The 26,221-nt window shown below is 43.8% G+C and overlaps 1 protein-coding gene across 8 annotated transcripts in view; it reads left to right on the top strand.

Annotated features, from left to right (window-relative positions):
* LOC139376155 (adhesion G protein-coupled receptor L2-like) overlaps nucleotides 1-26,221 on the top strand; it is a 107,585-nt gene that overhangs the window by 69,465 nt on the left and 11,899 nt on the right. For all 8 annotated transcript variants that reach the window (XR_011627885.1, XR_011627886.1, XR_011627887.1 and 5 more), the window contains 12 exons: nucleotides 1,285-1,587; nucleotides 4,026-4,129; nucleotides 4,966-5,145; nucleotides 13,659-13,842; nucleotides 16,938-17,060; nucleotides 17,233-17,432; nucleotides 18,076-18,249; nucleotides 20,061-20,270; nucleotides 20,452-20,672; nucleotides 22,100-22,166; nucleotides 24,442-24,533; nucleotides 25,851-26,019. Coding sequence is in view for 5 of the 8 variants with exons in the window: in XM_071118402.1 (XP_070974503.1) it covers nucleotides 1,285-1,587; nucleotides 4,026-4,129; nucleotides 4,966-5,145; nucleotides 13,659-13,842; nucleotides 16,938-17,060; nucleotides 17,233-17,432; nucleotides 18,076-18,249; nucleotides 20,061-20,270; nucleotides 20,452-20,672; nucleotides 22,100-22,166; nucleotides 24,442-24,533; nucleotides 25,851-26,019 (2,027 nt within the window). In the remaining 3 variants the exon portion in view is untranslated. The remainder of the gene's footprint in view (nucleotides 1-1,284; nucleotides 1,588-4,025; nucleotides 4,130-4,965; nucleotides 5,146-13,658; nucleotides 13,843-16,937; nucleotides 17,061-17,232; nucleotides 17,433-18,075; nucleotides 18,250-20,060; nucleotides 20,271-20,451; nucleotides 20,673-22,099; nucleotides 22,167-24,441; nucleotides 24,534-25,850; nucleotides 26,020-26,221) is intronic.

Genomic DNA, 26,221 nt, shown 5'->3' with positions numbered 1-26,221 from the left:
AACACAAAACAAAGACGACCAGTCTCCTGATGGTCTGATTAGCTCCAGAGCTCAGACTCTAAATGTGGGCATTCTCACCATTCAGGTCGGTGGGGAAATGGAGATATGTGTTTGATGATGGGGTGTCAGATAGCATGATATTGCCTTTTCCCTGAAGCACCGTGGGCCTCTGAAGACGGCACTGCGGGACTTTCACAGTAGCAGACCTCATTCTGGGAAGCTGCCTCTTATCAGCGCCAGCGATCGTGTGGCCGTGGATATAATATAAGATCAGTAAGGCAAGAGGCAACCAGTGTAGTCATGCACACAGTCACTGCCTCATTTACGCGGGCTGCAAAGCACACCCAAGCATGCACGATAAACTGTTTTCTCTGTACCCTTTTTATATCTATTTTCCTATTTGCCTCTTTCATTCAAATAGACGTCTACTGTACATTCACAGTTCTGTGATCACACAAATGGGTAGAGACTGTGATTTTTTTTTTAAAAGGCTACAGACTACCCCTTCTTGGTTACTACACACACCTACACAGATTGTCTTTATAGCTGTGCATTGAATACATCAGCAGAGCATTATCGCTGAGGTATGGTTTTTGCCCACGCCGGCTTTATCAAAGAGAGAGATGAAACGAACAAGAAAAAAGTCAAATGCAGGCAGGCTTTGTCTTCCCTGTTGACATTTAATCAGCCACTCCCAGGAGAGCCAGGCAGATGCTGCTACACGACCTGACCTCTCGTTATTTTGGGGATTGGGTAAAGGTAAAAATAGTCTGAGATAGTGTAGTGCAGGGTTTCCCCTGGGTGCTGGGGTCGCCCCTGGGTGCTGGGGTCGCCCCTGGGTGCATGTGTTGGTTTTTGACCCAGCACTACACTACTGATTCAAATAACCAAAGCTTGTTTGTTATTTGAATCAATTGTGTAGTTCAGGTGGGGCCCCAGGACCGGGTTTTTGTGAAACCCTGGTGTAGCGTGTGCAGGCTTCCTCCTCCTGACTTTGTGCTTCCTGTGCTGGAGCAGAAACAGAACAGAGAGAGGTCGAGTAATACCAGAGTGCTGCAGTAGACTCTGTGTCTCCAGGAATGTATGGGCCGTCTCCAGTTGATGTGTGGAGTAGAGCAACCACCCCTTCTGGTGGTGTGGAACTTAAACAGTGAAACTACCTTGAACTTTCCCTGCTGACTGATGTATCTGATGTACGTCTGAAATGTATGAAGGGAGTTCAAGGTAAGGCTGGGTTTTTTATGAAAGCTATAACCACCACTCTTCCCTCTCATCCTCTCCTAGTGCCAACTACAAAAGATGTCTCCCTCTCATCAGCCCTGCCTGAGACCACCACTCTCATCACCACCACCACGTCCACAGTCAAAGGCCCAGTTAACACCACGATTCCGGCTGACCCCAGGGATGGGAGAGAAAGAGAGGCGGGTAACCCAGCGGAGGAACCCCATGGGACGGCTGACCCCACCGCCCCAGAGATCCCCCCCACCCCCAGGCGTTTCTGTGAGGGAACAACGAAGAGAGGCATTTCCTGGCCCCAGACACACACTGGAGTCACCGTGGAGAGACCCTGCCCCAAAGGAACCAGAGGTACTATCGGGAACCAGGATGGTGGGGGGGAAGGAGGGTGGGTGGGGGAGGGAAGGTGTGTGTGTGTGTGTAGTCCTCTGTGTATGAATGTGTTTGTGCTTATTAGTGTGTTTAGACATTGTCTTTCACATAGCCTACCTTACATTGGACAAGGTCCCAAAATGTGATATTCATTACCTACAATATGCTAATAGGGCCAAACAGACAATATAGGAAGATAAAATAAACAGTAAGATAATGTACAATGTGGTGGCGTAAGGGGATGTATATTATCATTGTTTTTTCAATAATATGGAATGCAGACATGCAGGGCATCAAGGCTTACAAAGAATTCAGTAATATATACGGTACAGAGCAGTCGCGGTCAATGCAGTTTAAGATGAGGGAGGATGATTTTCTTTTCATGAGCATTGCCTTATTTCTATTACAGCACGTTGGATGACTCTCATTCATATCCCATTCACCCAGTTCAATGTAACAGCGATTTAGGCTACTACATGATACTGAATGTCCCCTATACCCCTCACAGTCTTGAATGCATCTAGCTGATATAGGGTGTAATCATTAGCCCAACATCTGCAAATTAGTGTTTCTGTTGGACATATTCAGGTATGTTTTGTTCCATTTGTTTTTTTCAACAGAACTGGCTAAATGAATACATCCCTGATCACGTGTAAACATAGTTCACTTTCATAGCAGCCACATTTTATTCCATCTTGCATCTATGTACTCTCCTCCTCTAACCTTTTCCCTTCACTTGTGGACTTCAATGCACAACACATGACCAACTGTGTGTGACCAGGTGGAAAAATCTTTACAAGCCAAACCATATCATAACAGCTATACACAGCCTACAACGTTGTCACCATATTAGCTAAAGTAACATCGTAGTCAATTAACCTACAATTGTGCAGTGATGTTAGTGTACAGTCAGTAAGCAGTTTAGCACTTACACAGGAAGGCCCTGCTGGTAATAAATAAGTAATACCAAATGCTTACCTTAACTTGGAAGAGTTCCAGTGTTGTGTTGGATAGTCATAGCCAGCTAACTAACATAGCATCCCCCTGTTTGAGTAGGCTAAACTAGCAAGCTGCATTTGCTAGCGAAGTGAAACTGAAAGGGAAAAAATGACTCTTGCTTCTCTTTCATTTTGGAAGAAATTAATTTGTTCAAAACTGTTAAAGTATTGTCTTTCTCTCTCTTTGAGTCAACGACTCACCACATTTTATGCACTGCAGTGCTAGCTAGCTGTAGGCTATGCTTTCAGTACTAGATTAATTATCTGATCCTTTGATTGGGTGGACAACATGTCTGTTCATGCTGCAAGAGCTCTGATAGGTTGGAGGACGTCTTCCAGAAGTCATAATTGCTGTGTAAGTCTATGGAAGGTGATGAGAACCATGAGCCTCCTAGGTTTTGTATTGAAGTCGATGGCTGTCCTCTGACTACACCATGGTGCTACCCTACAGTGCTGTTGAAGCTACTGTAGGCCTTCATTGCAAAATAGCGTGTTTTTATAAATCATTTGGTGATGTGATCATATTTAGTATCGTTTTATCTAAAAAGGATAACTTTGTAAATATTTGAATTTTTATTTATTTTATAAAATTCAATGAGGATGGTCCTCCTCTTCCTCCTCTGAGGAGCCTTCACTGGTAATGGCAACTTTATTAATTGACAACCAGCAATTAGACCTGTGGTATATTCAAACCTTTTCAACAGGGAACCCATTTTTTACTGATTGAATTTCTGGGGACCCCATTTTTCTCCCCAAGAATTTCTCGCGACCACACCCTAATCCCAAATATAATTACACAACCTTTTGAAATCTGTAAAATGTATGTAGATTTTTACATCAACAAATAACCTTAAATTAATTTAATTTTCAAAAGAAAACAGTAAATAAATGTACTTAATGCATTTTATTTTAAAAAAAAATATTTTGGGGGGGGGGGGGCCTCACTGCAGTTTGTAACCCCAACTTTGGATACCACTGAATTAGACTATAAGAAGACAGACAATGATTCCTACAGTATAAAGATGAACTGTATGAGAATATCTCACTGTTCAGTGTCCGCTTTTAGACAGTACAAAGCTGGCAACCTTTTTGGTTCCTACTGGTCAGCCACTTTTTGCATCATTGCTTTTTTGACCGTGGCTGACCTCAGTTGTTTGTTTTTCCTGAAAAACTTATTGAGAGGAGGACAGGAATTGTAGGAGGGTGAAGAGTTGGCCTAACCTCTGTTAAATACATTTTTATTTAACCTTTATTTAAACAGGCTGTACTCATTGTGATGCAATTTCTTTTGATAGAGAGAACTGTTCAAGATGGCAGTGGTCAGCAACGTTACAGAAATGTACACAAACAAATGCACACATACATTAAAAACAGACAATAGGGTTGTGTAATGGTTGTCTTTGTTGTGCGTTTCTCCAGGCATTGCCTCCTACCTCTGCACGGTGGCAGGGGGGACCTGGAACCCAAAGGGACCTGACCTCAGCAACTGTACCTCCCACTGGGTCACTCAAGTGGCACAAAAGGTCGGTCAACAATGTCCCCCCATGGCTCTGGTGACAGCGATGGAAGGAACAAAACACATCAGCTTTCCTCTTCTACTTTATCTGAAAGGGCACAGTGTATCTGTCATTTTATGGCACCTGGTTGGTTTCAACACTAAATAAGGGGCTTGCCCATACATATACTGTATTCCACTGAATGCCTTATAGATTGTAAACAAAATACACATTTAATGCACATTTGTTTATATTTTTCTTGCACACTGTGGATTGCTTTCTGTGGGTTATAGCTTGCAGCATTAATATTGATTTGAGTTTAAATCAGTATGTGATACATTACCTGTACCTTACCTGACTCTGTGATGCCTATCATCCAAAGATGTTTCACCAATGACCATGAGCCTTTTCCTGCTCTGCTGTTTTCTTCCTTTATCCACATTAAATCATTATTATAAACTGGGTGGTTCAACCTCTGAATGCTGATTGGCTGACAGCCGTGGTATATCAGACCGTATACCACGGGTATGACAAAAAAATTATTTTTACTGCTCTAATTACTTTGGTAACCAGTTTATAATAGCAATAAGGCATGAGGGTTTGTGGTATATGGCCAATATACCACGGCTAAGGACTGTGTCCAGGGCACTGCGCGTTGCGTCGTGCATAAGAACAGCCCTTAGCCGTGGTTTATTGGCCATATACTACACCCCCTCTTGACTTATTGCTTAAGTATCCATTATATCCTTAAGTATCCAGCACATAGTTAACATACCACATACCAGGTACAGTATTTAGGAGGAAACAAGTAATTAAAAGCTTAAACCGGACCTTTAATATTGCAGTTTTTCCTCCAACTCTAGATCCGTAGTGGGGAGAATGCGGCTAACCTAGCCAATGAGCTGGCCCACCACACACAGGGTCCAGTGTTCGCCGGTGACATCAGCTCGTCAGTGCGTCTCATGGAGCAGCTGGTGGACATCCTGGACGCTCAGCTCCAGGAGCTATGCGAAAAGGACTCAGCTGGGCGTAGCTTCAACAAGGTAATATAAAACAATTTATGTCATTAGGAGACGATTTGAGTTCATAAATCTGAGTATATGTGACCTCAGGTAGGCTAGTTAGTACGAGAGCCGTACATTGTATAAACATACATATATCTCTGGGTGGGTAGTATTCCCTCCTCTCCTGCTCTCGCTTTGCTCCACCTTTTGATTCTACATAGGTTAACCCACTCATTAGCCCTCCCCACACTTCTCCTTCCAGGTGAGGTTAGGGGGAGGAGGGGGAGGAGAGGCCGGCCCAGCCCATAGGGGGAGCTGTGGCTGTGGAGAGGGAGGAAGCTCATTCTTCCAGCCCCACCTCTTCTTAGTAATTACTGGGTTCTGAAACACAGCCTTCTCACCTGGCAGCTCTTACTTAGAGCTGATGGATTGCAGCCCCTCGCTAGCCAACACAAATAATAACTCCTCTCCACCATCACCAACTTCTAAAACCAAAGTTGCGCCCCTGGCGACAGTCATATGGAGAAATGAATTACGGTTTTACAGTACTATTCAGAACCTAAAAGTGAAATGAATTCCGGTTTTGCAGTACTATTCAGATCCTAAAAGTGAAATGAATTCCGGTTTTACAGTACTATTCAGAACCTAAAAGTGAAATGAATTCCGGTTTTACAGTACTATTCAGAACCTAAAAGTGAAATGAATTCCGGATTTGCAGTACTATTCAGAACCTAAAAGTGAAATGAATTCCGGTTTTGCAGTACTATTCAGAACCTAAAAGTGAAATGAATTACGGTTTTACAGTACTATTCAGAACCTAAAAGTGAAATGATTTGGACCAAAAGGCACCAGGGTAGCGTTGTCGTGGTTACTTTTGGGTTAGCTAGTCCTAGACTGAATCTTTCGGTCTATGTTCTGGCTGTACTCTCTTAAAACTGCACAGTACTATACTCCTGCAGCCACGATGTAGCTAGCTGTGGGAATAATGAAGCAGTTTCCTTTGACTGAGACGGAGACCATTCAACAAAAGGCTCGACAATAAAACCCAAAGCCGGCATACTGTTATAACCTCAGTGCCGTGGAATCCAAATGACCATCTCCTGCTTAGTTTATTTTCTCAGTGCTTTATAAAACATCGTTAATGCAAAGCGCAGGAATTTTATCTCAGCGATGCCCCATCTATGCTGTGCAGCTCTGTCTTGGCCGGCCACGCCCTTGTCGTTATGTAAGCTAGATACAGCTTCCCGAAACACATTTTAGAATGTGTTGCATAATACACAGTGAGCTTCTTATTTCATCTACCTAACATAAGGTTTATATATTATCATTTCCATCCTGATGGGTTAAGTGGTGTATTTTAGGATATCTGTTTTCTAAAGACATAGACTAACCTCCTTTTCCCTCTGAGCTCTTTTGCTTCCTAATAGTATGCCTCTTGTTCTTAATCCTCACTTTGTGTTAAAAAGCTTCAAAAGAGAGAGAGGACTTGCAGGGCATATATGAAGGTACTGTATGTCTGCTGGTTCCACAAAGGTGGACCTATCCACAATATGCTCAGTAGCATGAAACATTGGTGTCTTGTCTGTCTGTCTGTGATCATCTGCTGGCTTGTCTGTATGCAAAACACATCTGCTTCTCCACCTGTCTCTCTGCTTGTGCATCTGCCAGCCTGTCTATTTGCCTGTGTGTCTGCTAGCCTGACGGTATGTCCATCTATCTCTCTACCCCTCAACTCACCTGTCTGTCTGGTCTGTCGATCTGCCTGCCTGTCTGTCTGTCAATATCGCTGCCTGTCTGTCTGTAAGTCAATATCTCTCCTATCTCTTATCTCTCTCTATTCCCCTCCCTCTTTGTGCGTTGTATGAGTAATTGCCTTCCCACGGCCGTAATTGTAGCTCCCTGTCAGCCAGAAGTTTGATCAAAGTGGCAGTGTACTCAGTTTTTCACTTTACCATTTCCAGCCTCTCCTTGTTCCTCCTCTCGCTGACAAAAGTGCCAATTTTTGTGTTTGTTTGATGGATTCATTTTCAGTCCCATTAATGTGTTTGTGTTCATATAGGATTTGTTGGGTCTTTTCATTCCTTTCTCTCTTCATGCCATTTTCCTTTCCTCAGAGTTTATAATCTGAGAGCAGGTCCTGTTGAAAGAAGCGGTTCTGGCGTAAACACAGTGGGCCTGCCTTGCACGAAACGAACCAGCCTCCTCAGACCTCTGTCTCTCTCTTCAGTCTCTATGTTTGACTGGTGGGAGCATTCTTCACCATGAGTTAGGGCTGTTTTTACTGAGGTCTCTTTTACTGTGAGAAATTGGGATGCACTGCGTGTCACCGTCAACTTGATTTACGGGTGTCTTCTTTATTCATCAATAGGCAATGTAAGTGAAGTCAGCACCACCACCACCACCCAAGCGTTTCCTGCTCACTGTAGGGCATCTTGGGTAACACCCTTTGTGATTGGTGTGTGGTGGGGCCGCCACCCAGGCGAGAATTATATAAATTAAAGAGGACTCAATCAGAACAGAGGTTTTTTCTTTCTTTGTTCTAATGCTGCCGCAAATTAAAGACAGCGATTATTTGTATTTATTTTTTTGTTCCTCATTCTTCATGCCTACAAGGAAGGGGGTACACACCAGGAGGGTAGACCATTGAGTTTTGATTTGTTTGTCTGAGGTGTAACGGCCCTAGCCCTGAAATCACTACTGCTACTCTGACTCCTTCACTCTCGTCCTATCCTATCCAACTCTGACTGGGCTTGTAGGCATATCATAGCTCTAGGTAATAATGGTAGCCATCCGTGTGGTTGGTTTACTTGTTGTGTTGATTGGTTAATCATCAGTCTGGTGTGATAGCGAGGGACTACAGTGTTTATTCGCCCCACTGGTTAATCCAGACAAAAGGGTAATTGTGCCTATGGTCAATTAGTGCGTGTGTGGATGATAATCACAGCTTTGCACTAATTGGTACATTGAGTGACTGTTGTTATTGGCTAATTACCACTATAGTGTAGCCTGGGCCTCTGCTGTGGTTAATGTCACCTGTGGTTAAATTGTCACTGGTTTATCGGGTCATGGGGTTGATATGAATTTGTGGGGAAATTATGCTGATGGATATGTTTATCTGTAGGGATAGCGATGCTGTGTGGGTATGGATATCAGCTATATGGGAGTCATCAATGGGCTAGCGTTAGCGCTGCTGTGTGGGTATGGGTATCAGCTATATGGGATTCATCAATGGGCTAGCGTTAGCGCTGCTGTGTGGGTATGGATATCAGCTATATGGGAGTCATCAATGGGCTAGCGTTAGCGCTGCTGTGTGGGTATGGATATCAGCTATATGGGATTCATCAATGGGCTAGCGTTAGCGCTGCTGTGTGGGTATGGATATCAGCTAACTAACTAGCCATTTCACATCGGTTACACCAGCCTAATCTCAGGAGTTGATAGGCTGGAAAAACGCACGAAAGTGCTGTTTGAATGAATGCTTACGAGCCTGCTGGTGGTGCCTACCATCGCTCAGTCAGACTGCTCTATAAAATCATATACTTAATTATAACATAATAACACACAGAAATACGAGCCTTAGGTCATTAATATGGTCGAATCCGGAAACTATCATTTTGAAAACAAAACGTTTATTCTTTCAGTGAGATACGGAACCGTTCCGTATTTTATCTATTGGATGGCATCCCTAAATCTAAATATTGCGGTTACATTGCACAACCTTCAATGTTATGTCATAATTACGTAAAATTCTGGCAAATTAGTTCGCAATGAGCCAGGCAGCCCAAACTGTTGTATATACCCTGACTCGAGACGTGACAATTTCACATGGTTAATATTGCCTGCTAACCTTTCTTTTAGCTAAATATTCAGGTTTAAAAAATATATACTTCTGTGTATTGATTTTAAGAAAGGCATTGATGTTTATGGTTAGGTACACGTTGTAGCAACGACAGTCCTTTTCGCGAATGTGCACCGCATTGATTATATGCAACGCAGGACACGCTAGATAAACTAGTAATATCATCAACCATGTGTTGATAGTTATAACTAGTGATTATGATTGATTGATTGTTTTTTATAAGATAAGTTTAATGCTAGCTAGCTAGCAACTTACCTTGGCTTCTTACTGCATTCGCGTAACAGGCAGGCTCCTCGTGAGGCAGGTGGTTAGAGCGTTGGACTAGTTGTAAATTTGCAAGATTTAATCCCTGAGCTGACAAGGAAAAAGTCTGTCGTTCTGCCCCTGAACAAGGCAGTTAACCCACCGTTCCTAGGCCATCATTGAAAATAAGAATGTGTTCTTAACTGACTTGCCTCGTTAAATAAAGTTGTAAAAAAAAAAAAATTTAATCGGCAAAATCGGCGTCCAAAAATACATACAAAAATATATATTTCCGATTGTTATGAAAACTTGAAATCGGTCCAAATTAATCGGCCATTTCGATTAATCGGTCGACCTCTAGTTCAGACCCCTTTTTCCAGCCTTACAGCCTTATTCTAAAATCGCAACAAAACATTATCCCTCATCAATATAACCACAATACCCCATAATGACAAGCAAAAACATGTTTTTTTATTTTAGCAAATGTAAAAAAATATATATAAAAAAACGGATCACTTTTACATAAGTATTCAGCCCCTTTACTCAGTACTTTGTTGAAACACCGTTGGCAGCGATTACAACCTTGAGTCTTCTTGGGTATGATGCTACAAGCTTGGCACACCTGTATTTGAGGACTCTTCCATTCTTCTCTGCAGAACCTCTCAAACTCTGTCAGTTTGGATCTAGAGCATTGCTGCACAGCTATTTTCAGGTCTCTCCAGAGATGTTCGATCGGGTTCAAGTCCACTCAAGGACATTAAGAGACTTGTCCTGAAGCAACTTGTGCGTTGTTTTGGCTGTGTGCTTATGGTCGTTGTCCTGTTGGAAGGTGAACCTTCGCCCCAGTCTGAGGTCCTGAGCGCTCTGGAGCAGGTTTTTATTAAGGATCTCTCTGTACTGTACTCTGTTCATCTTTCCCTTGATCCCGACTAGTCTTCCAGTCCCTACCGCTGAAAAACATCCCCACAGCATGATGCTGCCACCACCATGCTTCACCATAGGGATGGTGCCAGGTTTCCTCTAGACGTCACGCTTGACGTTCAGGTGAAAGAGTTCAATCTTGGTTTCATCAGACTAGAGAATCTTGTTTCTCATGGTCTGAGAGTCCTTTGATGCATTTTGGCAAACTTCAAGCGGGCTGTCACGTTCCTTCTGGACACTCTACCATCAAGGCCTGATTGGTGGAGTGCTGCAGAGATAGTTGTCCTTCTGGAAGGTTCTCCCGTCTCCACAGAGAAAGTCTAGAACTCAGAGTGACCATCGGGTTATTGTTCACCTCCCTGACCAAGGCCCTTCTCCCCCGATTGTTCAGTTTGGCCGGGCGGCCAGCTCTAGGAAGAGTTTTAGTGGTTCCAAACTTCTTCAATTTAAGAATGATGGAGGCCACTTTGTTCTTGGGGACCTTCAATGCTGCATAAATGTTTTGATACACTTCCCCAGATATGTGCCTCGACATAATCCTGTCTTGGAGCTCTACAGACAATTCCTTCGACCTCATCACTTGGTTTTTGCTCTGACATGCACTGTCAACTGTGGGACCTTATATAGACAGGTTAAATTATGTCAAATTAATTGAATTTACTGCAGGTGGACTCCAATCAAGTTGTAGAAATATCTCAAGAATGATCAATCAAAAGAGGATGCACCTGAGCTAAATTTCGATTGTAAATACAGTACCAGTCAAAAGATTAGAAACACCTATTCATTCAAGGGTTTTTCTTTGTTTTTACTATTTTCTACATTGTAGAATAATAGTGAAGACATCAAAACTACGAAATAATGCAAATGGAACCAAAAAAAGAGTTAAACAATTCAAAATATATTTTAGATTCTTCAAAGTAGCCACCCTTTGTCTTGATGACAGTTTTGCACAGTCTTAGCATTCTCTCAACCAGCTTTACCTGGAATGATTTTCCGAAAGTCTTGAAGGAGTTCGCACATATGCTGTGCACTTGTTGGCTGCTTCTCCTTCACTCTGCGATCCAACTCATCCCAAACGATCTCAATTGAGTTGAGGTCAGATGATTGTAGAGGCCAGGTCATCTGATGCAGCATTCCATCACTCTCCTTCTTGGTCAAATAGCCCTTACTCAGCCTGGAGGTGTGCTGGGCCATTGTCCTGTTGAAAAACAAATGATAGTCCCACTTAGCGCAAACCAAAAGGAGGGATGGCGTATCACTGCAGAATGATGTGGTAGCCATGCTGGTTAAGTGTGCCTTGAATTCAAAATAAAGCACTGACAGTGTCACCAGCAAAGCACCCCTACACCATCACACCTCCTCCTCCATGCTTCACGGTAGGAACTACTTATGCGGAGATCATCTGCTCACCTACTCTGCGTCTCACAAAGACACGGCGGTTGGAACCAAAAAACTCACATTTGGACTCATCAGACCAAAAGACAGATTTCCACTGGTCTAATGTCCATTGCTTGTGTTTCTTGGACCAAGCAAGTCTCTTCTTATTATTGTTGTCCTTTAGTAGTGGTTTCTTTGCAGCAATTTGACCATGAAGGCCTGATTCACGCAGTCTCCTCTGAACATTTGATGTTGAGATGTGTCTGTCACTTGAACTCTGTGAAGCATTTATTTGGGCTGCAATCTGAGGTTCAGTTAACTCGAATGAACATCCTCTGCAGCAGAGGTAACTCTGTCTTCCTTTCCTGTGGCGGTCCTCATGAGAGCCAGTTTCATCATAGCGCTTGATGGTTTTTGCGCCTGCACTTGAAGAAACTTTCAAAGTTCTTGAAATGTTCTGTATTGACTAACCTTCATATCTTAAAGTAATGATGGACTGTTGTTTCTCTTTTCTTATTTGAGCTGTTCTTGCCAAATAGTGTTATCTTCTCTATACCACCCCTACCTTGTCACAACAATTTTTGTTTTAATTTAACTAGGCAAGTCCGTTCAGAACAAATTATTATTTACAATGACAGCCTACCCCGGCAATGCTGGGCCAATTGCGCGCCACCCTATAGGACTCCCATTCACGGCTGGATGTGATACAGCCTGGATTCGAACCTGGGACTGTAGTGACGCCTCTTGCACTGAAATGCAGTGCCTTAGACCGCTGCGCCACTCAGGAGCCCTATATAACACAACTGATGGTCTCAAATGCATTAAGAAGGAAAGATATTCCACAAATGAACTTTTAAGAAGGCACACCTGTTAAGTGAAATGCATTCCAGGTGACTACCTCATGAGAGAATGCCAAGAATGTGCAAAGCTGTCATCAAGGCAAAGGGTGGCTTCAAATTTATCTCAAATATAACATATATTTGTTTAACACTTTTTTGCTTACTACATGATTCCCTATTTCATTATTATTTCTTAGTTTTTATGTCTTCACTATTATTCTACAATGTGGAAAATAGTAAAAATAAAGAAAACCCCTGGAATGAGTAGGTGTGTCCAAACTTTTGACTTGTACTGTATGTAAATAAGGTATCTGTTTTTTATTTGGAATAAATGTAGCAAATTTGTCTAAAAAACTGTTTTTGATTTGTCATTATGAGGTATTGAGTGTAGATTGATAACAAACAAAAAATATTTAATCCATTTTAGAATAAAGCTGTGACGTAAGAAAATGTGGAAAAGGGGAAGGGGTCTGTATACTTTCCGAATGCACTGTAGATAAGCTACATGGGAGTCATCAATGGGGCTAGCGTTAGCGCTGCTGTGTGGATATGGATATAGATAGATATGCTAAGGTACATGGAAGTTGTGAACTCTCCTGCACAGGGTCACAGTGACCTCCATTTTGATCAACATGTGATACTTTTTCTCGTGAGGGTTTGGAATGTTTTGCTTACTTACTGCTTATCAGCCAAGCAGGAAATGAAAGGATTGCCATTGAAAGCAGAATTATGCCCTTCTTTACTTTGACTGCTACCCATGAAACAAATGGATTCATTTTCTCGATAACATTTTCCCCTCTAGGAAGGAAAAGCTGCACATTTCAAGGCCATAATGACCAGATCCTGTTATGGAATATATTTATTGTTAGCGAAGAGGAAGATAATTGCTCTTTGGGAAAAATCAGATGCTAAAGAACAGGAACCGAGCGAGTACTATTGTGGAAGAACTGCTCCATTCATTTGAAAAACATTTGGTTTCTGTTTGAACTTCCCCTCTGGCACAGTTTTGTTATTCAAAAGAAAATAAATGGGTCTAAACCAGGGAAGTGGGGAGACAACATCCTGTAGTTTTCATTCTGTGACCACCATGCCATCTTTAAGTGATGTTTTAATTTGAATGAATCTTCATATCATCTTGATTTTTTTTGGTCGTCGCTTGTCCTTACTTGCCGTCAGCATCATATGCTTTTCTTGCCCCCGTTTCTGCCTGTATGCTGCAGGCACTAGTAGAAGTTATGAGGGATCACATGTTTCTTTTTTTTTTCTTTTTAAGTGACAAAGGTCTGACATTTGACTTGTTTCCACGGATACAGGCCATTGTGGATACGGTTGACAACCTCCTGAGGCCGGAAGCCCTGAAGTCCTGGGAAGACATGAATTCCACGGAGCAAACGCACGCCGCCACCATGTTACTGGATACCCTGGAGGAAGGAGCCTTCATCCTTGCCGACAACCTGATTGAACCCGCTGTAGTCAAAGTGCCTGCAGACAACATAAGTATGTTTGTTTTTTCTACCCCCCCTGCCTATCACTCATAAAAAGAAAAAACTAGACACGTCTGCCAGTTACAATCCACAGTTTTAATGATTATTTTCCTTTGTATTATCTCCCCCTGTCTTGGAAGAAAATTACTTTGACCTCAGTACTAAAATTGCCTTTTTTTTTCTACAGTTTGTTATGTTCAAGGAAGTGGAAGTTAACATTCACAACCATTCTGTAGAAACATACTTCTGCTAGGCCCCCGGGCTTCTTTTCCATGGGCTTATTCATTCTAGACAAGAACCTGGACAGCTATTCCTCCAGGAGAGAGGCAAAGTGGTTTTTAGAAAGACCAAATTTAGTTGAAGTCACAGTAGGAGGTTTGATGTCTCGCTCAGCGCCAGGCAAGCTAATATGTTCTCACAGGCAGTTTATTAGCAATGTGATCTCATTCATTTAAGTCAGCTTTGTGCAGTGAACTGTCATTTTCCCTACACAAGCCTCTTTGTTGCTATGGTTATGAGTTCCCCGCTGCCTTTTTCTTGCATAGTTAAGTAGGGGCATTGAATTTGTTCTGCAAGATGAACTGTCTGGTCCTCTCATGGAAAATCAATTGAATCATTTGATACACTACATGACCAAAAGTATGTGGACACCTGCACGTCGAGCATCTCATTCCAAAATCATGAGCAGTCGGCGTTCCAATTCATCCCAAAGGTGTTCGATGGGGTTGAGGTCAGGGCTCTGTGCAAGCCAGTCAAGTTTTTCCACACTGATCTCGGCAAACCATTTCTGTATGGACCTCGCATTGTGCACGGAGGCATTGTTATGCTGAAACAAGAAAGGGCCTTCCCCAAACTGTTGCCACAAAGTTGGAAGCACAGAATTGTCTAGAATGTCATTGTGTGTTGTAAAAGTAAGATTTCCCTTCACTGGAACTAAAGGGCCTAGCCTGAACCATGAAAAACAACCCCAGACCATTTTTCCTCATCCACTAAACTTTAAAGTTGGCGCTATGCATTGGGGCAAGTAGTGTTCTCCTGTAATCCGCCAAACACAGATTTGTCCGTCGGACTGCCAGATGGTGAAGCGTGATTACTCACTCTAGAGAACGCATTTCCACTGCTCCAGTCCAAAGGCGGCGAGCTTTACACCACTCCGATGCTTGGCATCGCGCATGGTGATGTTAGGCTTGTGTGCGGCTGCTCGGCCACCGAAACCCATTTTATGAAGCTCCCGACTAACAGTTCTTGTGCTGACGTCGCTTCCAGAGGACGTTTGGAACTTGGTAGTGAGTGTCGCAGACCATTTTTACGTGCTACACACTTCAGCACTCGGCGGTCCCGCTCTGTGAGCTTGTGTGGCCTACCATTTCGCGGCTGAGCCGCTGTTGCACATAGGCGTTTCCACTTCACAATAACAGCACTTACAGTGGGCCGTGGCAGCTCTAGCAGGGCAGAAATTTGACAAACTGACTTGTTGGAAAGGTGGCATCCTATGACGGTGCCACGTTGCAAGTCACTGAGCTCTTCAGTAAGACCATTCTACTGCCAATGTTTGTCTATGGAGATTGCATGGCTGTGTGCTCGATTTTATACACCTGTCAGCAACGGGTGTGGCTGAAATGGCCGACTCCACTAATTTGAAGGGGGTGTCCACATACTTTTGTATATATAGTGTATTCTATACGGTAGCTATGTCCTCTAACCCTGCCTTAACCCTTTGTCGGTAAATGGTAATTACAAGCGGATAACAAAAACCAGATGTACTGCAGCCAGCTAATATAAAATGTAATCGTTTGCCTATACACGCCATGTATCGTTGCGAACAGGCTCTGTTTATGTGCTTTTAGCACACAGGGCCTCAACAACAGATTTTTAAAAAATATACATATATATTTCTACTAGTAGGAATATAGCTAGTAGAACTATCCCAATCTCTGACAATGCTACGTGAGGACTGAGGCCCCGGGACAGTCTTCTCTGCAGCTCGCCTGATGAGCAGCAGGAGAGAAGCCCAAAAGGATCCCTACTCCTAATTAACATAGTTTCCTGATTCAGGCTGAAACACAAATGGCACCTTGAGGCGAACGTCAAGGGCAGGAGGAGAGAAAAGGGAGGGGTAAGTGGTGGGGGCGGGGGGGTGGGGGCGTTTAGGATAGAGGGAAAGAGAGAAAGAAGGAAGGAAGCGAAGGAAAGGAGAAAAAATGTCAGAGGGAGAACAATTCCTCATCTCTGAGTGTCAAAAGCGATCTGTGGTGAGGAAGTTGAGGCTGGTTCTGACAGGAGGGAGTGTGCTGATACGTGCGTCCTCCTGACCCCTCCGTAATTCCAAACATCAAAGAGAGAGAGAGAGAGAGAGAGAGAGAGAGCCATCCGGCAGCTGGCACAGCACAGCAGAGAGGAGAGCAAGAGAGAGAGGGAGGGATAGAGGGAGCGAGAGAGAGGGCAGGGGGTTTGCTGCAGGAATCTAGCAGGCTTTCCAGAGATTTGCTCGCTGGCGAGGCCAGAGTTATCTGAACCCACAGGGGGAAGAAAAAGCCCAATGATATTTTTTATCTTATGAATATTTGACATTCATGCTTCAGCAGGTTGGGTGGTGCTGTGCTCTCTCTCTCTCCATCTCTCTCCATAAGGAGCTCTGTAGGCCAGGGTTACGGGGAGCAGCTCAGATCCTTTTATTTTACAGTAAATAGTGCCGGATGGGATATTGACAATGAGATTGGATTCTCTAGCTGGAACACTTGATCTGGTTCCTCCCTTCTTTCACACTTCCCAACCTTTATATCAACGCTCTATTAAACACTGCGTGTTGCTATTGAAACGTGACCTGTCAGTAATGTATACTACTACCGTTCCCTTCCTCCCCTCTCCTCCTCTTCCCCCTCTCTCCGTTTCCTCCTGCTCCTCTCCCGCTACCTCCCCCTCTCCTCCTCTTCCCCCTCTCTCCGTCTCCTCCTGCTCCTCTCCCGCTACCTCCCTCTCCTCCTCTTCCCCCTCTCTCCGTCTCCTCCTGCTCCTCTCCCACTACCTCCCCCTCTCCTCCTCTTCCCCCTCTCTCCGTCTCCTCCTGCTCCTCTCCCGCTACCTCCCCCCCTTCTCGTCCTCTTTTAGTGCTGGATGTGTATGTGCTCAGTACTGATGGCCAGATGCAGGACTTCAGGTTCCCCCAGACCAGCAAGGGTGGAGCCTCCATTCAGCTGTCTGCAAACACAGTCAAAGTCAACAGTAAAAACGGTAACGGGGGGGGGGGGGGGGGGGGGGTGTATGAATAAAGATGAATGAATGTGATCACGCTGAAGGAGCATTGCCCTGCACTGTGACAGCGGCCGAAGTATAGAAATTAGAAGCAATTTTATACATTCACAATGCCACCATAAATCGTATTCTAATGTGTTTTTTTCCCCAGGTGTGGCCAAGCTGGTTTTTGTCCTCTATAAGCACCTGGGCCGGTTCCTCAGTACAGAGAACGCCACTCTCCGAGGAGGAGGAGGACGTAACCTTTCAGACCTGACCGTCAACTCACACATCCTGGCCGCCTCCATCACCAAGGAGTCCAGCCGCGTGTTTGTGTCCGACCCCGTCATCTTCACCCTGGAGCACCTCGACGTGAGTCCCCCTTCCCCTTGGAAAAACCCTGGAGCTCTAGAGTCAGGCCGTGGTGTGGTTCAGTGCAGGGGGAAATAGTGGGAAAGAGGAATGGCTGTGTGGTCTTTAGTAGCTGTGGAGGATAAATGCCAATTTCATAGGATACAGCTAGCACGGCTGTAAAATATAAGTAGGTGTCATATCGGGAACTCCCACGGTATGTACGCTTCTGTTAGTTTACATGGAAAAGCTATCGTGTTTGTCATGCTATGATATGTCAATATGCTGGAATGGTTTATAATTGCACTTGACACGACAGACAAGGTGGGATCCATCCATAGGCCGAAGCAGGCTAACTTGAGTGCTATCTTGTGTATTCCAGTACTTAGCTTTTTGCTACCATAGTTATTTGCCATGGCAGGCTCGTCTGCCTGCGGTTATTGACCCCTGATGGAAAATGACATAGGCACATAGTATGCATATGTACTCTAAAGTCATCTGTTAATTGTTTTAAACTATGCTTATAATGTTGGTTGTGGTATTTAAGAGGTTTCCTTGTTTTGTTTTGTTTTGCTTATTGAGAACTACTACAACCCAAACTTTTAGCTAGTGGTTTAAAATCAATGTCCATGTTTTTGTTATTTTGTTATTTTTCTTTCTGTAGAAGGAGCACTACTACAACCCCAACTGCTCATTCTGGAACTACTCTGAGAGGAGTATGATGGGCTACTGGTCCACTCAGGGCTGTAAGCTCCTGGACACCAACAAGAGCCACACCACCTGTTCCTGTAGTCACCTGACCAACTTCGCCATCCTCATGGCCCATCGAGGAAATGTGGTGAGTGGCCTTCTGTGGGTTTTCTCATGCTGTGTGGTTGGACTCTACTGTATGTATGTATGTATGTATGTGTGTGTGTGTGTGTGTGTGTGTGTGTGTGTGTGTGTGTGTGTCTGTCTCATCTAGGGAACATGGTGAGTGGGTGGTTCTGATTTAAACTGAATCCCAAATCAACCCCTAGCTAGCCCCTAACCCCCAAGACACTTGTGTAGATTGGAGATGTGTAAGAAATATGGTGGAATTTCCCCAATACTCTGTGGAATTGTAACCATATTGCGGACACCTATCCAATCCTCTCAGATCTCCATAAGGAGCTAGGGGTTGATTTGGGATTCAAGGACACTCGTAGTGGCTCTGCCCCACCTATCCATTCCTTTCAGATCTCCATAAGGAGCTAGGGGTTGATTTGGGATTCAAGGACACTCGTAGTGGCTCTGCCCCAATTCCCCCCCCACTGTATGTATTTTATGTACGTAAATATGGCTAGAGTAAGATAGTAAACTCAGAGGCTGATTAGATTTGAGGTGGGGGGGGGGAATGGGGGTTGAGGAGAGGAATGCTGTTAATGTATGTGGAGAGAAACAGAAGGAGGCTGTCACTTACTTTGCCGGGAGTAAAAAGCAAGAGATGGCAGACACAAGATAGTGAAAGTTAGCTCTGCCATTATTGGAAATAAAGGACATTTTACCTATGTTCCGTGACTAATAGCACTCACGCACATCCTACACGGAGAAACGTGCACGGCGGCCCGGTGTCGTGCTTCTTTATTTTCCATTTCCACTCGACGACGTGAAGTGGGTGAGATCCATTCGCAAGCAAAATGCAATTACAATCCAATTACATGATAAATATCATGTGCTGTGAGCATCCTACCCAGTAATAAACGTGGAACATAAGTTTGTGGCGTATATAATAACATGTCCCGACTCATGAACTCTTCCCGCGTCTTCCCCTCGCAAACCCCGAACCTTAAAACTCTTCACCACAAGGAAAAACCAGAGCCTGTGGTTTAAGCCATCCCTCAGTCACACCAACCCAACTACTCACCTCAACTACAACTCCTCCTGGCCTGCCCTTAATAAAAATTAGTCATGTCACGGAACGGATTACCTCATGTTCAGACCACTATCCCTGAGTGATATTCTGTATGGTTGAAGGCTTCTGTCTTATAGCCTACATGTCCACATTGTAATGTGTTCATTTTCCTGGGTTGTGACACGCACTGCAATCAACCCTTCACCCAGCGACGATACAGAGCTCTGTGACAGCTTACTAATGACTTTTTTACATTGGCCCGGCACATGTACACGGATCTAAAGACATGTCATCTGTTTCCTACAGTAGATGTTGAGTGAAATCCCTCAGTGAGTCAGGACGTCGTGTTATGTCAAGGTTCATTGATGGGGACATGAAGTCTGTCATGTTTTAGGTCTCCCGGCAGGTGATTAAGTGTAAACCCTCCCTGCTGGGCTGCTGTGTGTTTCTCATTGGTTAACTAGAGGTTGAGTTAAATCTCTGTACTGTGTCATATTAGCTCCAAGTTTACTTCAGATTATATACTGATACATATTGATACATGTTGGGAACGGCATTTGTACAAAGTGGCCTGAGTCAGGAAGTTGGCGGCTGTTCTGTGCTAGATACTGTTGTCTCTGTCTTCCTACTCATTGTATTCCCTGACCATCTGAATACAATAAAAAGGTATTCACAACAAAAAAAAGCTTTTGGGGTCTAACCATGTCATGTTAGGTCCTCGATTCGCCAGGTTCTTGGTTCTAACCCCCTCTGTGTGTCTCTGTCCTGTCCACCAGGTGGAGGGGAGCGTCCACGAGCTGCTGCTGACGGTGATAACGCGGATGGGCATCGCTGTGTCTCTGGTGTGTCTGGCCATCAGCCTGTTCACCTTCTGCTTCTTCAGGGGCCTGCAGAGTGACCGCAACACCATCCACAAGAACCTCTGCCTCAACCTCTTCATCGCCGAGCTTGTCTTCCTCGTGGGCATCAACATGACTGAACCCAAGGTAAGGAGCATGGGCACCCCGTCAAGTATCCGAGTGGGCTTAGATGCACCATTGTTTTGTTCCCAGGGGAATATGCTCCAGTTATCTATTCTTACTCTTCCATTGAATCAATGCAGTTTCAGTGCCACTGTCCTTTTACCTCTGTGTGTGTGTAACCTCTAAATGTGTCCCCGGCTCCCAGCTGGTGTGCTCCATCATCGCGGGCGTTCTTCATTTCTTCTTTCTGGCGGCGTTTGCCTGGATGTGCCTGGAGGGCGTGCAGCTCTACCTCATGCTGGTTGAGGTGTTTGAAAGCGAGTTCTCCCGCAGGAAGTACTATTACGTCTCCGGATACCTCTTTCCCGCCGCGGTGGTGGGAATCTCGGCCGCTATCGACTACCGCAGCTACGGGACACAGAAGGCGTAAGTAACACTAGATGTCATCTTTAGGCAGGGTCTTTTGTGATCTTGCTTGACTCCGAATGCAGTAGTTTATGTTTCCGCTAGGGCTGTCAAACGCTACAAAACATTGTATTGAGTTAATCGCAGGATTTGCTGTGATTAATCGTCATTTCAGAATTTGCTCGAATTGAGCTGTAATTTGAAAACATTTTATACAAATGCATTACGAGATATTGACGTCTTGATTTTGTCCAAAGGAATGATAAGCAAAATCAAGTAGATTGATAAAGCACACTTTCTTTAACCTAAATGTCAACTTATTTTGACATCGCATTGTCGTTTTTAGCTGTATAGATGATGTATTTTGGTTGTTTTCAGTGTATTTTTAATGCTTTCAGACAACACGATTTAATTTTTAAAAAACATTTAAAAAAATTTCACTAAAATTACAAATAGTTAGCGCAAGTTAACTGATTTACTCTGACAGCCCTATTTTACGCACATCCAGTAACCTTCAGGTGCAAGGTACGAAAAGTTGAGTCAGAGGAAGACCTTGAAGTGGAAACGTTACACAATAAAACTGTGGGAGCATTCAACAGTATCTATCTTCCTTTCTTTGTGCAGAGAGCATCAGGTCTCCCAGGCCAGCCAGCTCCATATCAAGATTCCTTTTCTTCCCCACAGTGCTAATGAGAGCTACATCACAGGCCCTAGTCTCCCTCTGCCTCCTGGCAAATTTATACCCTGTCAGAGAGGAAAGAGAAAAGCTGTGAGCAAAACCACTACATTAATGAATTCTCTGGCTGGTTGGTTGTGCTGGTCTGGTATTTTCTCTGAGCTTTTTTTCTCTCTTGCCTTTGCGCCTTCAAACTTTTATTCTTCAGTGGCCGTTATCCAAGAACAAGCCTTATGATTTGTTGTAAGCCTTCCTTAAATAGGGTGTTTTTTTTTTTTTTACATTTTTGTGGCTGTAGCGCAACAGTCCCTGAATTTGAATCAACATCTCCTCTGATGATACATACAGTAGCTTCAGCACAACACATTTTGTTGAAACTGTTTGTGACCACGTTTTGACTGTTTAGAGTCTAAAATAGAGCCAGACCGCTCTCTCAATTGTAGACATTGGTAGCCTCTGAAGTCGTGCAGGCAATACCAGTGCTGTTGTGTGGCTCGCAGCCAGAATGTGCTCAAGGTCAGGTTCTCTCTCTTCTTTGGTCACGAAGGTAAATAAATCACTGTTCTATTGCTGTAGAAGCTATATAATCATGCCATCTATCTCGTCTAGAAGCCAGGCTGGTTAGTGATCAGTAGGATACGATGTAACAACTGCCGCTGTGTTCTTAGAATGTAATTGCAGAGATGTTACAGTCACAGTGGGAGAGCCAGAATAGCTCATTTGCTCTTGAGGGATGGCTATCACCTGATCACATGACCATGTCCCATTGCAGCTGCTGGCTGAGGGTGGATAACCACTTCATTTGGAGCTTCATAGGACCTGTCACCTTCATTATCATGGTAAGCCGTGTGTGTGTGTGTGTGTGTGTGTGTGTGTGTGTGTGTGTGTGTGTGTGTGTGTGTGTGTGTGTGTGTGTGTGTGTGTGTGTGTGTGTGTGTGTGTGTTTGTGTTGGAATTTAAATCCGGTGTGTGTGTGTGTGAATGTAAATCCGGTGTGTGTGTATGTTTCATACAGTATGCCTGCGTCTCTGTTTTAATATGTCTATCTATCCAAAAAATGTTTTCCTCAAAGAAATGTGCAGTGGGAAAAAAATACATGTATTTTTTTATATATTTTTTTTCTCGTCTGGTCACTTATCTCTTGCTTTCGCTGATCAATTTGCGTTAAAGGAAAGTGGTCCATTATATCTGACATGAGGACATCAGCAGCCATTCAGCTGTAAAGTCCTATGAAATCAGTCTAGTCAAGTGAGCAGCAGTCAACAGCTTAGCAGTTTTTTTTGTGGAAAGAGTTGCGCATTGTGGCAGAATTCCTCCCTTTCACACACTCAGTCGAGGAGGAGGAGGATAAGAGACAATCTCAGGCATGAAGGTCATTTGCTCAGTTAGACAGAGGGGGTTGAGGGAGATGGGGAGAGACGGATGAACATGGAAGTAATGAGTGGGTGGGCCAGACAGCCATTACCCACAACCCCCTGGCCCTGCCGAGGATCATGACGCATCTGCAGCCAATCCCTGTTCCACGGACATCTCCGTCTTCACCTCTTAATATTTCACACAGGCTGCATGGAGTTCACACACACATACATTTGTATTATTCGCACAGAAGACAAGTGTAAATGTGTACATACTGTGTTTATACAGCACATGTCGTGCATAGATACCCAAGAAAAAGTGTGTTCTGGTTTCGGTAGATAGTGGGATGCGGGGGGAATTAAGGACATGTACAGTTCGGTGCTTCCCTGCCTGCCTCTATGCCTGCCTACCTATCTGCCTGCCTGTCTCATCAGATCTGTGTCGACACTGGTGGCTGTGTTAATGCATCTCCAACCACTCGACTCATGCGGACCTAAATCGGCCCTAGTGGCTAGGAGACAAAACTCCACATCTCTCTGATCTTAAACCCCCTTATTTGTATTTTCTCCTCTCCCTCTATGCCTCTCTGTCTCTGCCCTCTTTCTGTCTTTCTTCACACGTTATTGGTTTATTTTTTTAAAGGGAAGTACATAGCTACGGCTCTACTGGTGTATTCATGTTCTAGAGTGAACAGCTTTCATAAAATTCAGCCCACAAATATATTGTATTTAATAAACTTGGGACCGTATCTCTACTAGAACAGTATTGCTTTGTGTTCTCGCAAACCCATGAAGTTTTTGTCATTTATTTTCTTTCAGAAAGATTGGTCAGGTTTCAGAATAAATAGGCTGGGGGGCAGATTATGGTGAAGATTTGAATAACTTATAATTGAAGATCTGTTTTTTTTTTATAGAAGTATAAAAATAATATATAGTATTTACTGAATATTTACTGAATATTTACTGAATATTTACTGAATATTTACTGAATATTTACTGAATAGTTTTTTTGGTGAGGTTTTAATGTGGTAGTGACTGAGCCAAATTTAAGTCTCCCCCCGCTCATAGAAAACACATCCTGAAGTCATGGAAACCTCTCTGAATGTATAGCTTAGAATATGGAGCTGTTTTTCCTGGCTCTAGACGTTTGTTTAAAAAATATGGCGCTCTACTCTGTCTTTTCCACCCTCTCTCTGTTCTGTTCTGTTCTGGCCGTATTAGATTTACACTCTCGCTCTCTCTTTCTCTCTCGGTGAGGAATAACACTCTGCGTTTGGCACCCGCCTGCTTGGCTAAGTAAGGCCTGAGGTTGTGCGTTGCATCAGCCATGGGAGTGGGAAGGGGCTTCCCAAGGCACTTTATCATAGCCAGTTTTAGTGGGGCTGGAGACCGAAGCTAAGCCACAAACCTCTCCATTCTCACTTTTGGGAGGCAGTCTGTTTTACCATTTGCACGGGAGCTTGAATGTTTCATATCCCTCTTGGTAAGACGTCCTAACGTTGGACGCTTGCGATTGTGCCACAATCACTACAGGTTAAGCATAATTACCATGCATGATCTCAGAAAGTCACTAAAACGTGCAGGGGACATGCTGCCAGTTACCTTTCGGAGAGTTTGTCCTGTTTCTGTGTGCAAATCACCCTTTTTGCAGTTTTAAGTTGCCACGAAATGTAGGCGACATGCATTGCTGCGCCTACCATGGAATGAATGCCACGCCCCAGTGTGATGCGCTAAGCTCGCTGTGCCTCTGTTTTGACAGCTCAACCTCATCATCCTGGTGGTGACCATGTACAAGATGGTGAAGCACTCCACTTCCATGAAACCCGACTCGACCCGGCTGGGCGGTATCAGGTGAGAGGGGAGGGGGTCTCTGGAGGTGATGTGAAAGCTGGTGTTACTGGTTGTGTCAGCTCAGTTTTAAGTGGGGAAACAAAGCGTTGTGTGCTGTCCTATTCCCAGCCATGGCCTTGCTTGTGCAACCTTGACCTCTTGTATTAGTCGCTCCTGTGTTGGCATCATTTTCAGGTTCCTCTGGAACCCTAGCTCAAATATATATGATTTAAGGGTGATGGGGGAGGAACTGGAGCTGTGCCCACATCTTTATTCAAACATCCACTCAATCCAGAGAATTGGATAAAAGAAAAGTCCCTAGCCAGTTTCTGTCCTAAAATACTTGTCAAACAATAACTGTGAGACAGAATGACATGTGCCATTCCTGTGTTGTGTTTTGGACTTCATGTAATCACATTTTTTTTAATTCATTTTGTTTTTTCGGCTTTTAATACCAGCAAAATTGTTTAATTGACCCCTGAGCCGTGCTATCCTGGTTAAGAATGTAATTTAAAGAGAGCCTGCGTTCAAAGATAGTGGCTAATTCAAACAAATCATTTATTCAAAGGACCCAAAACTCATTAACTGTCATTAATTGGAGTCCACCTCTAATCGACCACTTATTTAGTCCCGCAAAGTTAGATTTGGTAACTTTCCACAAGACATTGAAATGATCAGTTAGTTGACTTTCAACAACCATAAAGAGCCAGCGTTTTTCAAATAGCGAAAAATGTACACAATGACACAAAAGCACAACTAATCTGCAGCATCTCTCTCTTTAAGGCTTGCATTTTCTTCTGTCCTTGGACTCTCTCTGAAACTCAAAGATGTGGTACAATGGTGTCTGGTTTTCACTTGTCTCTTTTCTCTTTCTTGTCCAGGGTTGCTCACTCTTTTTTCTCCTGTGCATCGATGGCTCCCTGTGCCAGCCGTCGGCCAGAGGGAACTCACCATTGGTTATCTGATTCCCTCTAGGCTTCTCCTGGACCTCCTGTGAGAAACCTGCTGTGTTTGCTGTTTCTGTTTAACCAGCCAACCCCGGGGAAGGCCAAGGAAACATAGTTATTTAGACTCTGTCAGAGACTCTGTGGAAGTTCTCATTCAAAAATCTACGTATCAGCTTTTATGAGTTGCTCTGTATATACTGTATAACGTGTCCAGAAGGAGAAATAGAGAGGGATAATATTACAGCCTCCTTCTTTCCCCACAGAACAAATCCGTAGGAACCGAACAGAGAGAAACTTCAAGTCAATGAAAGATGAAATTAGGGAAGTTACCTAGTTTATTATTAATGATTGGGAACAATATTGTGTGTGTGTGTGTGTTTTTTTTCTCCAGATCCTGGGTGCTTGGGGCGTTTGCCCTGCTCTTCCTCCTGGGTCTGACCTGGTCGTTTGGCCTGTTCTTCCTCAACGAATCCTCCGTGGTCATGGCGTACCTCTTCACCATCTTCAACACTCTGCAAGGGATGTTCATCTTTATCTTCCACTGCCTCCTCCAGAAAAAGGTAAGGATTTAATACATATGACATATATACGAAGATAATGCGACAACATTTTGTACATCAATGTTTGACTATAAGTTTCTCACCAGAGGTGGGAAATAACCTTTTTTTTATGTCTAGTTTCCCAAAGAAGTAAGATAACAGAAGGTATCTGTGTGTACAGAAGGCCAATGCAAAATGTATACTTTTCAGTCTGCTGTCTACT

Source organism: Oncorhynchus clarkii, chromosome 20, assembly GCF_045791955.1.
Source record: "Oncorhynchus clarkii lewisi isolate Uvic-CL-2024 chromosome 20, UVic_Ocla_1.0, whole genome shotgun sequence".
In the NCBI taxonomy this organism is placed as follows: Eukaryota; Metazoa; Chordata; class Actinopteri; order Salmoniformes; family Salmonidae; genus Oncorhynchus; species Oncorhynchus clarkii.
This window is presented reverse-complemented; position numbering and strand designations above follow the sequence as displayed.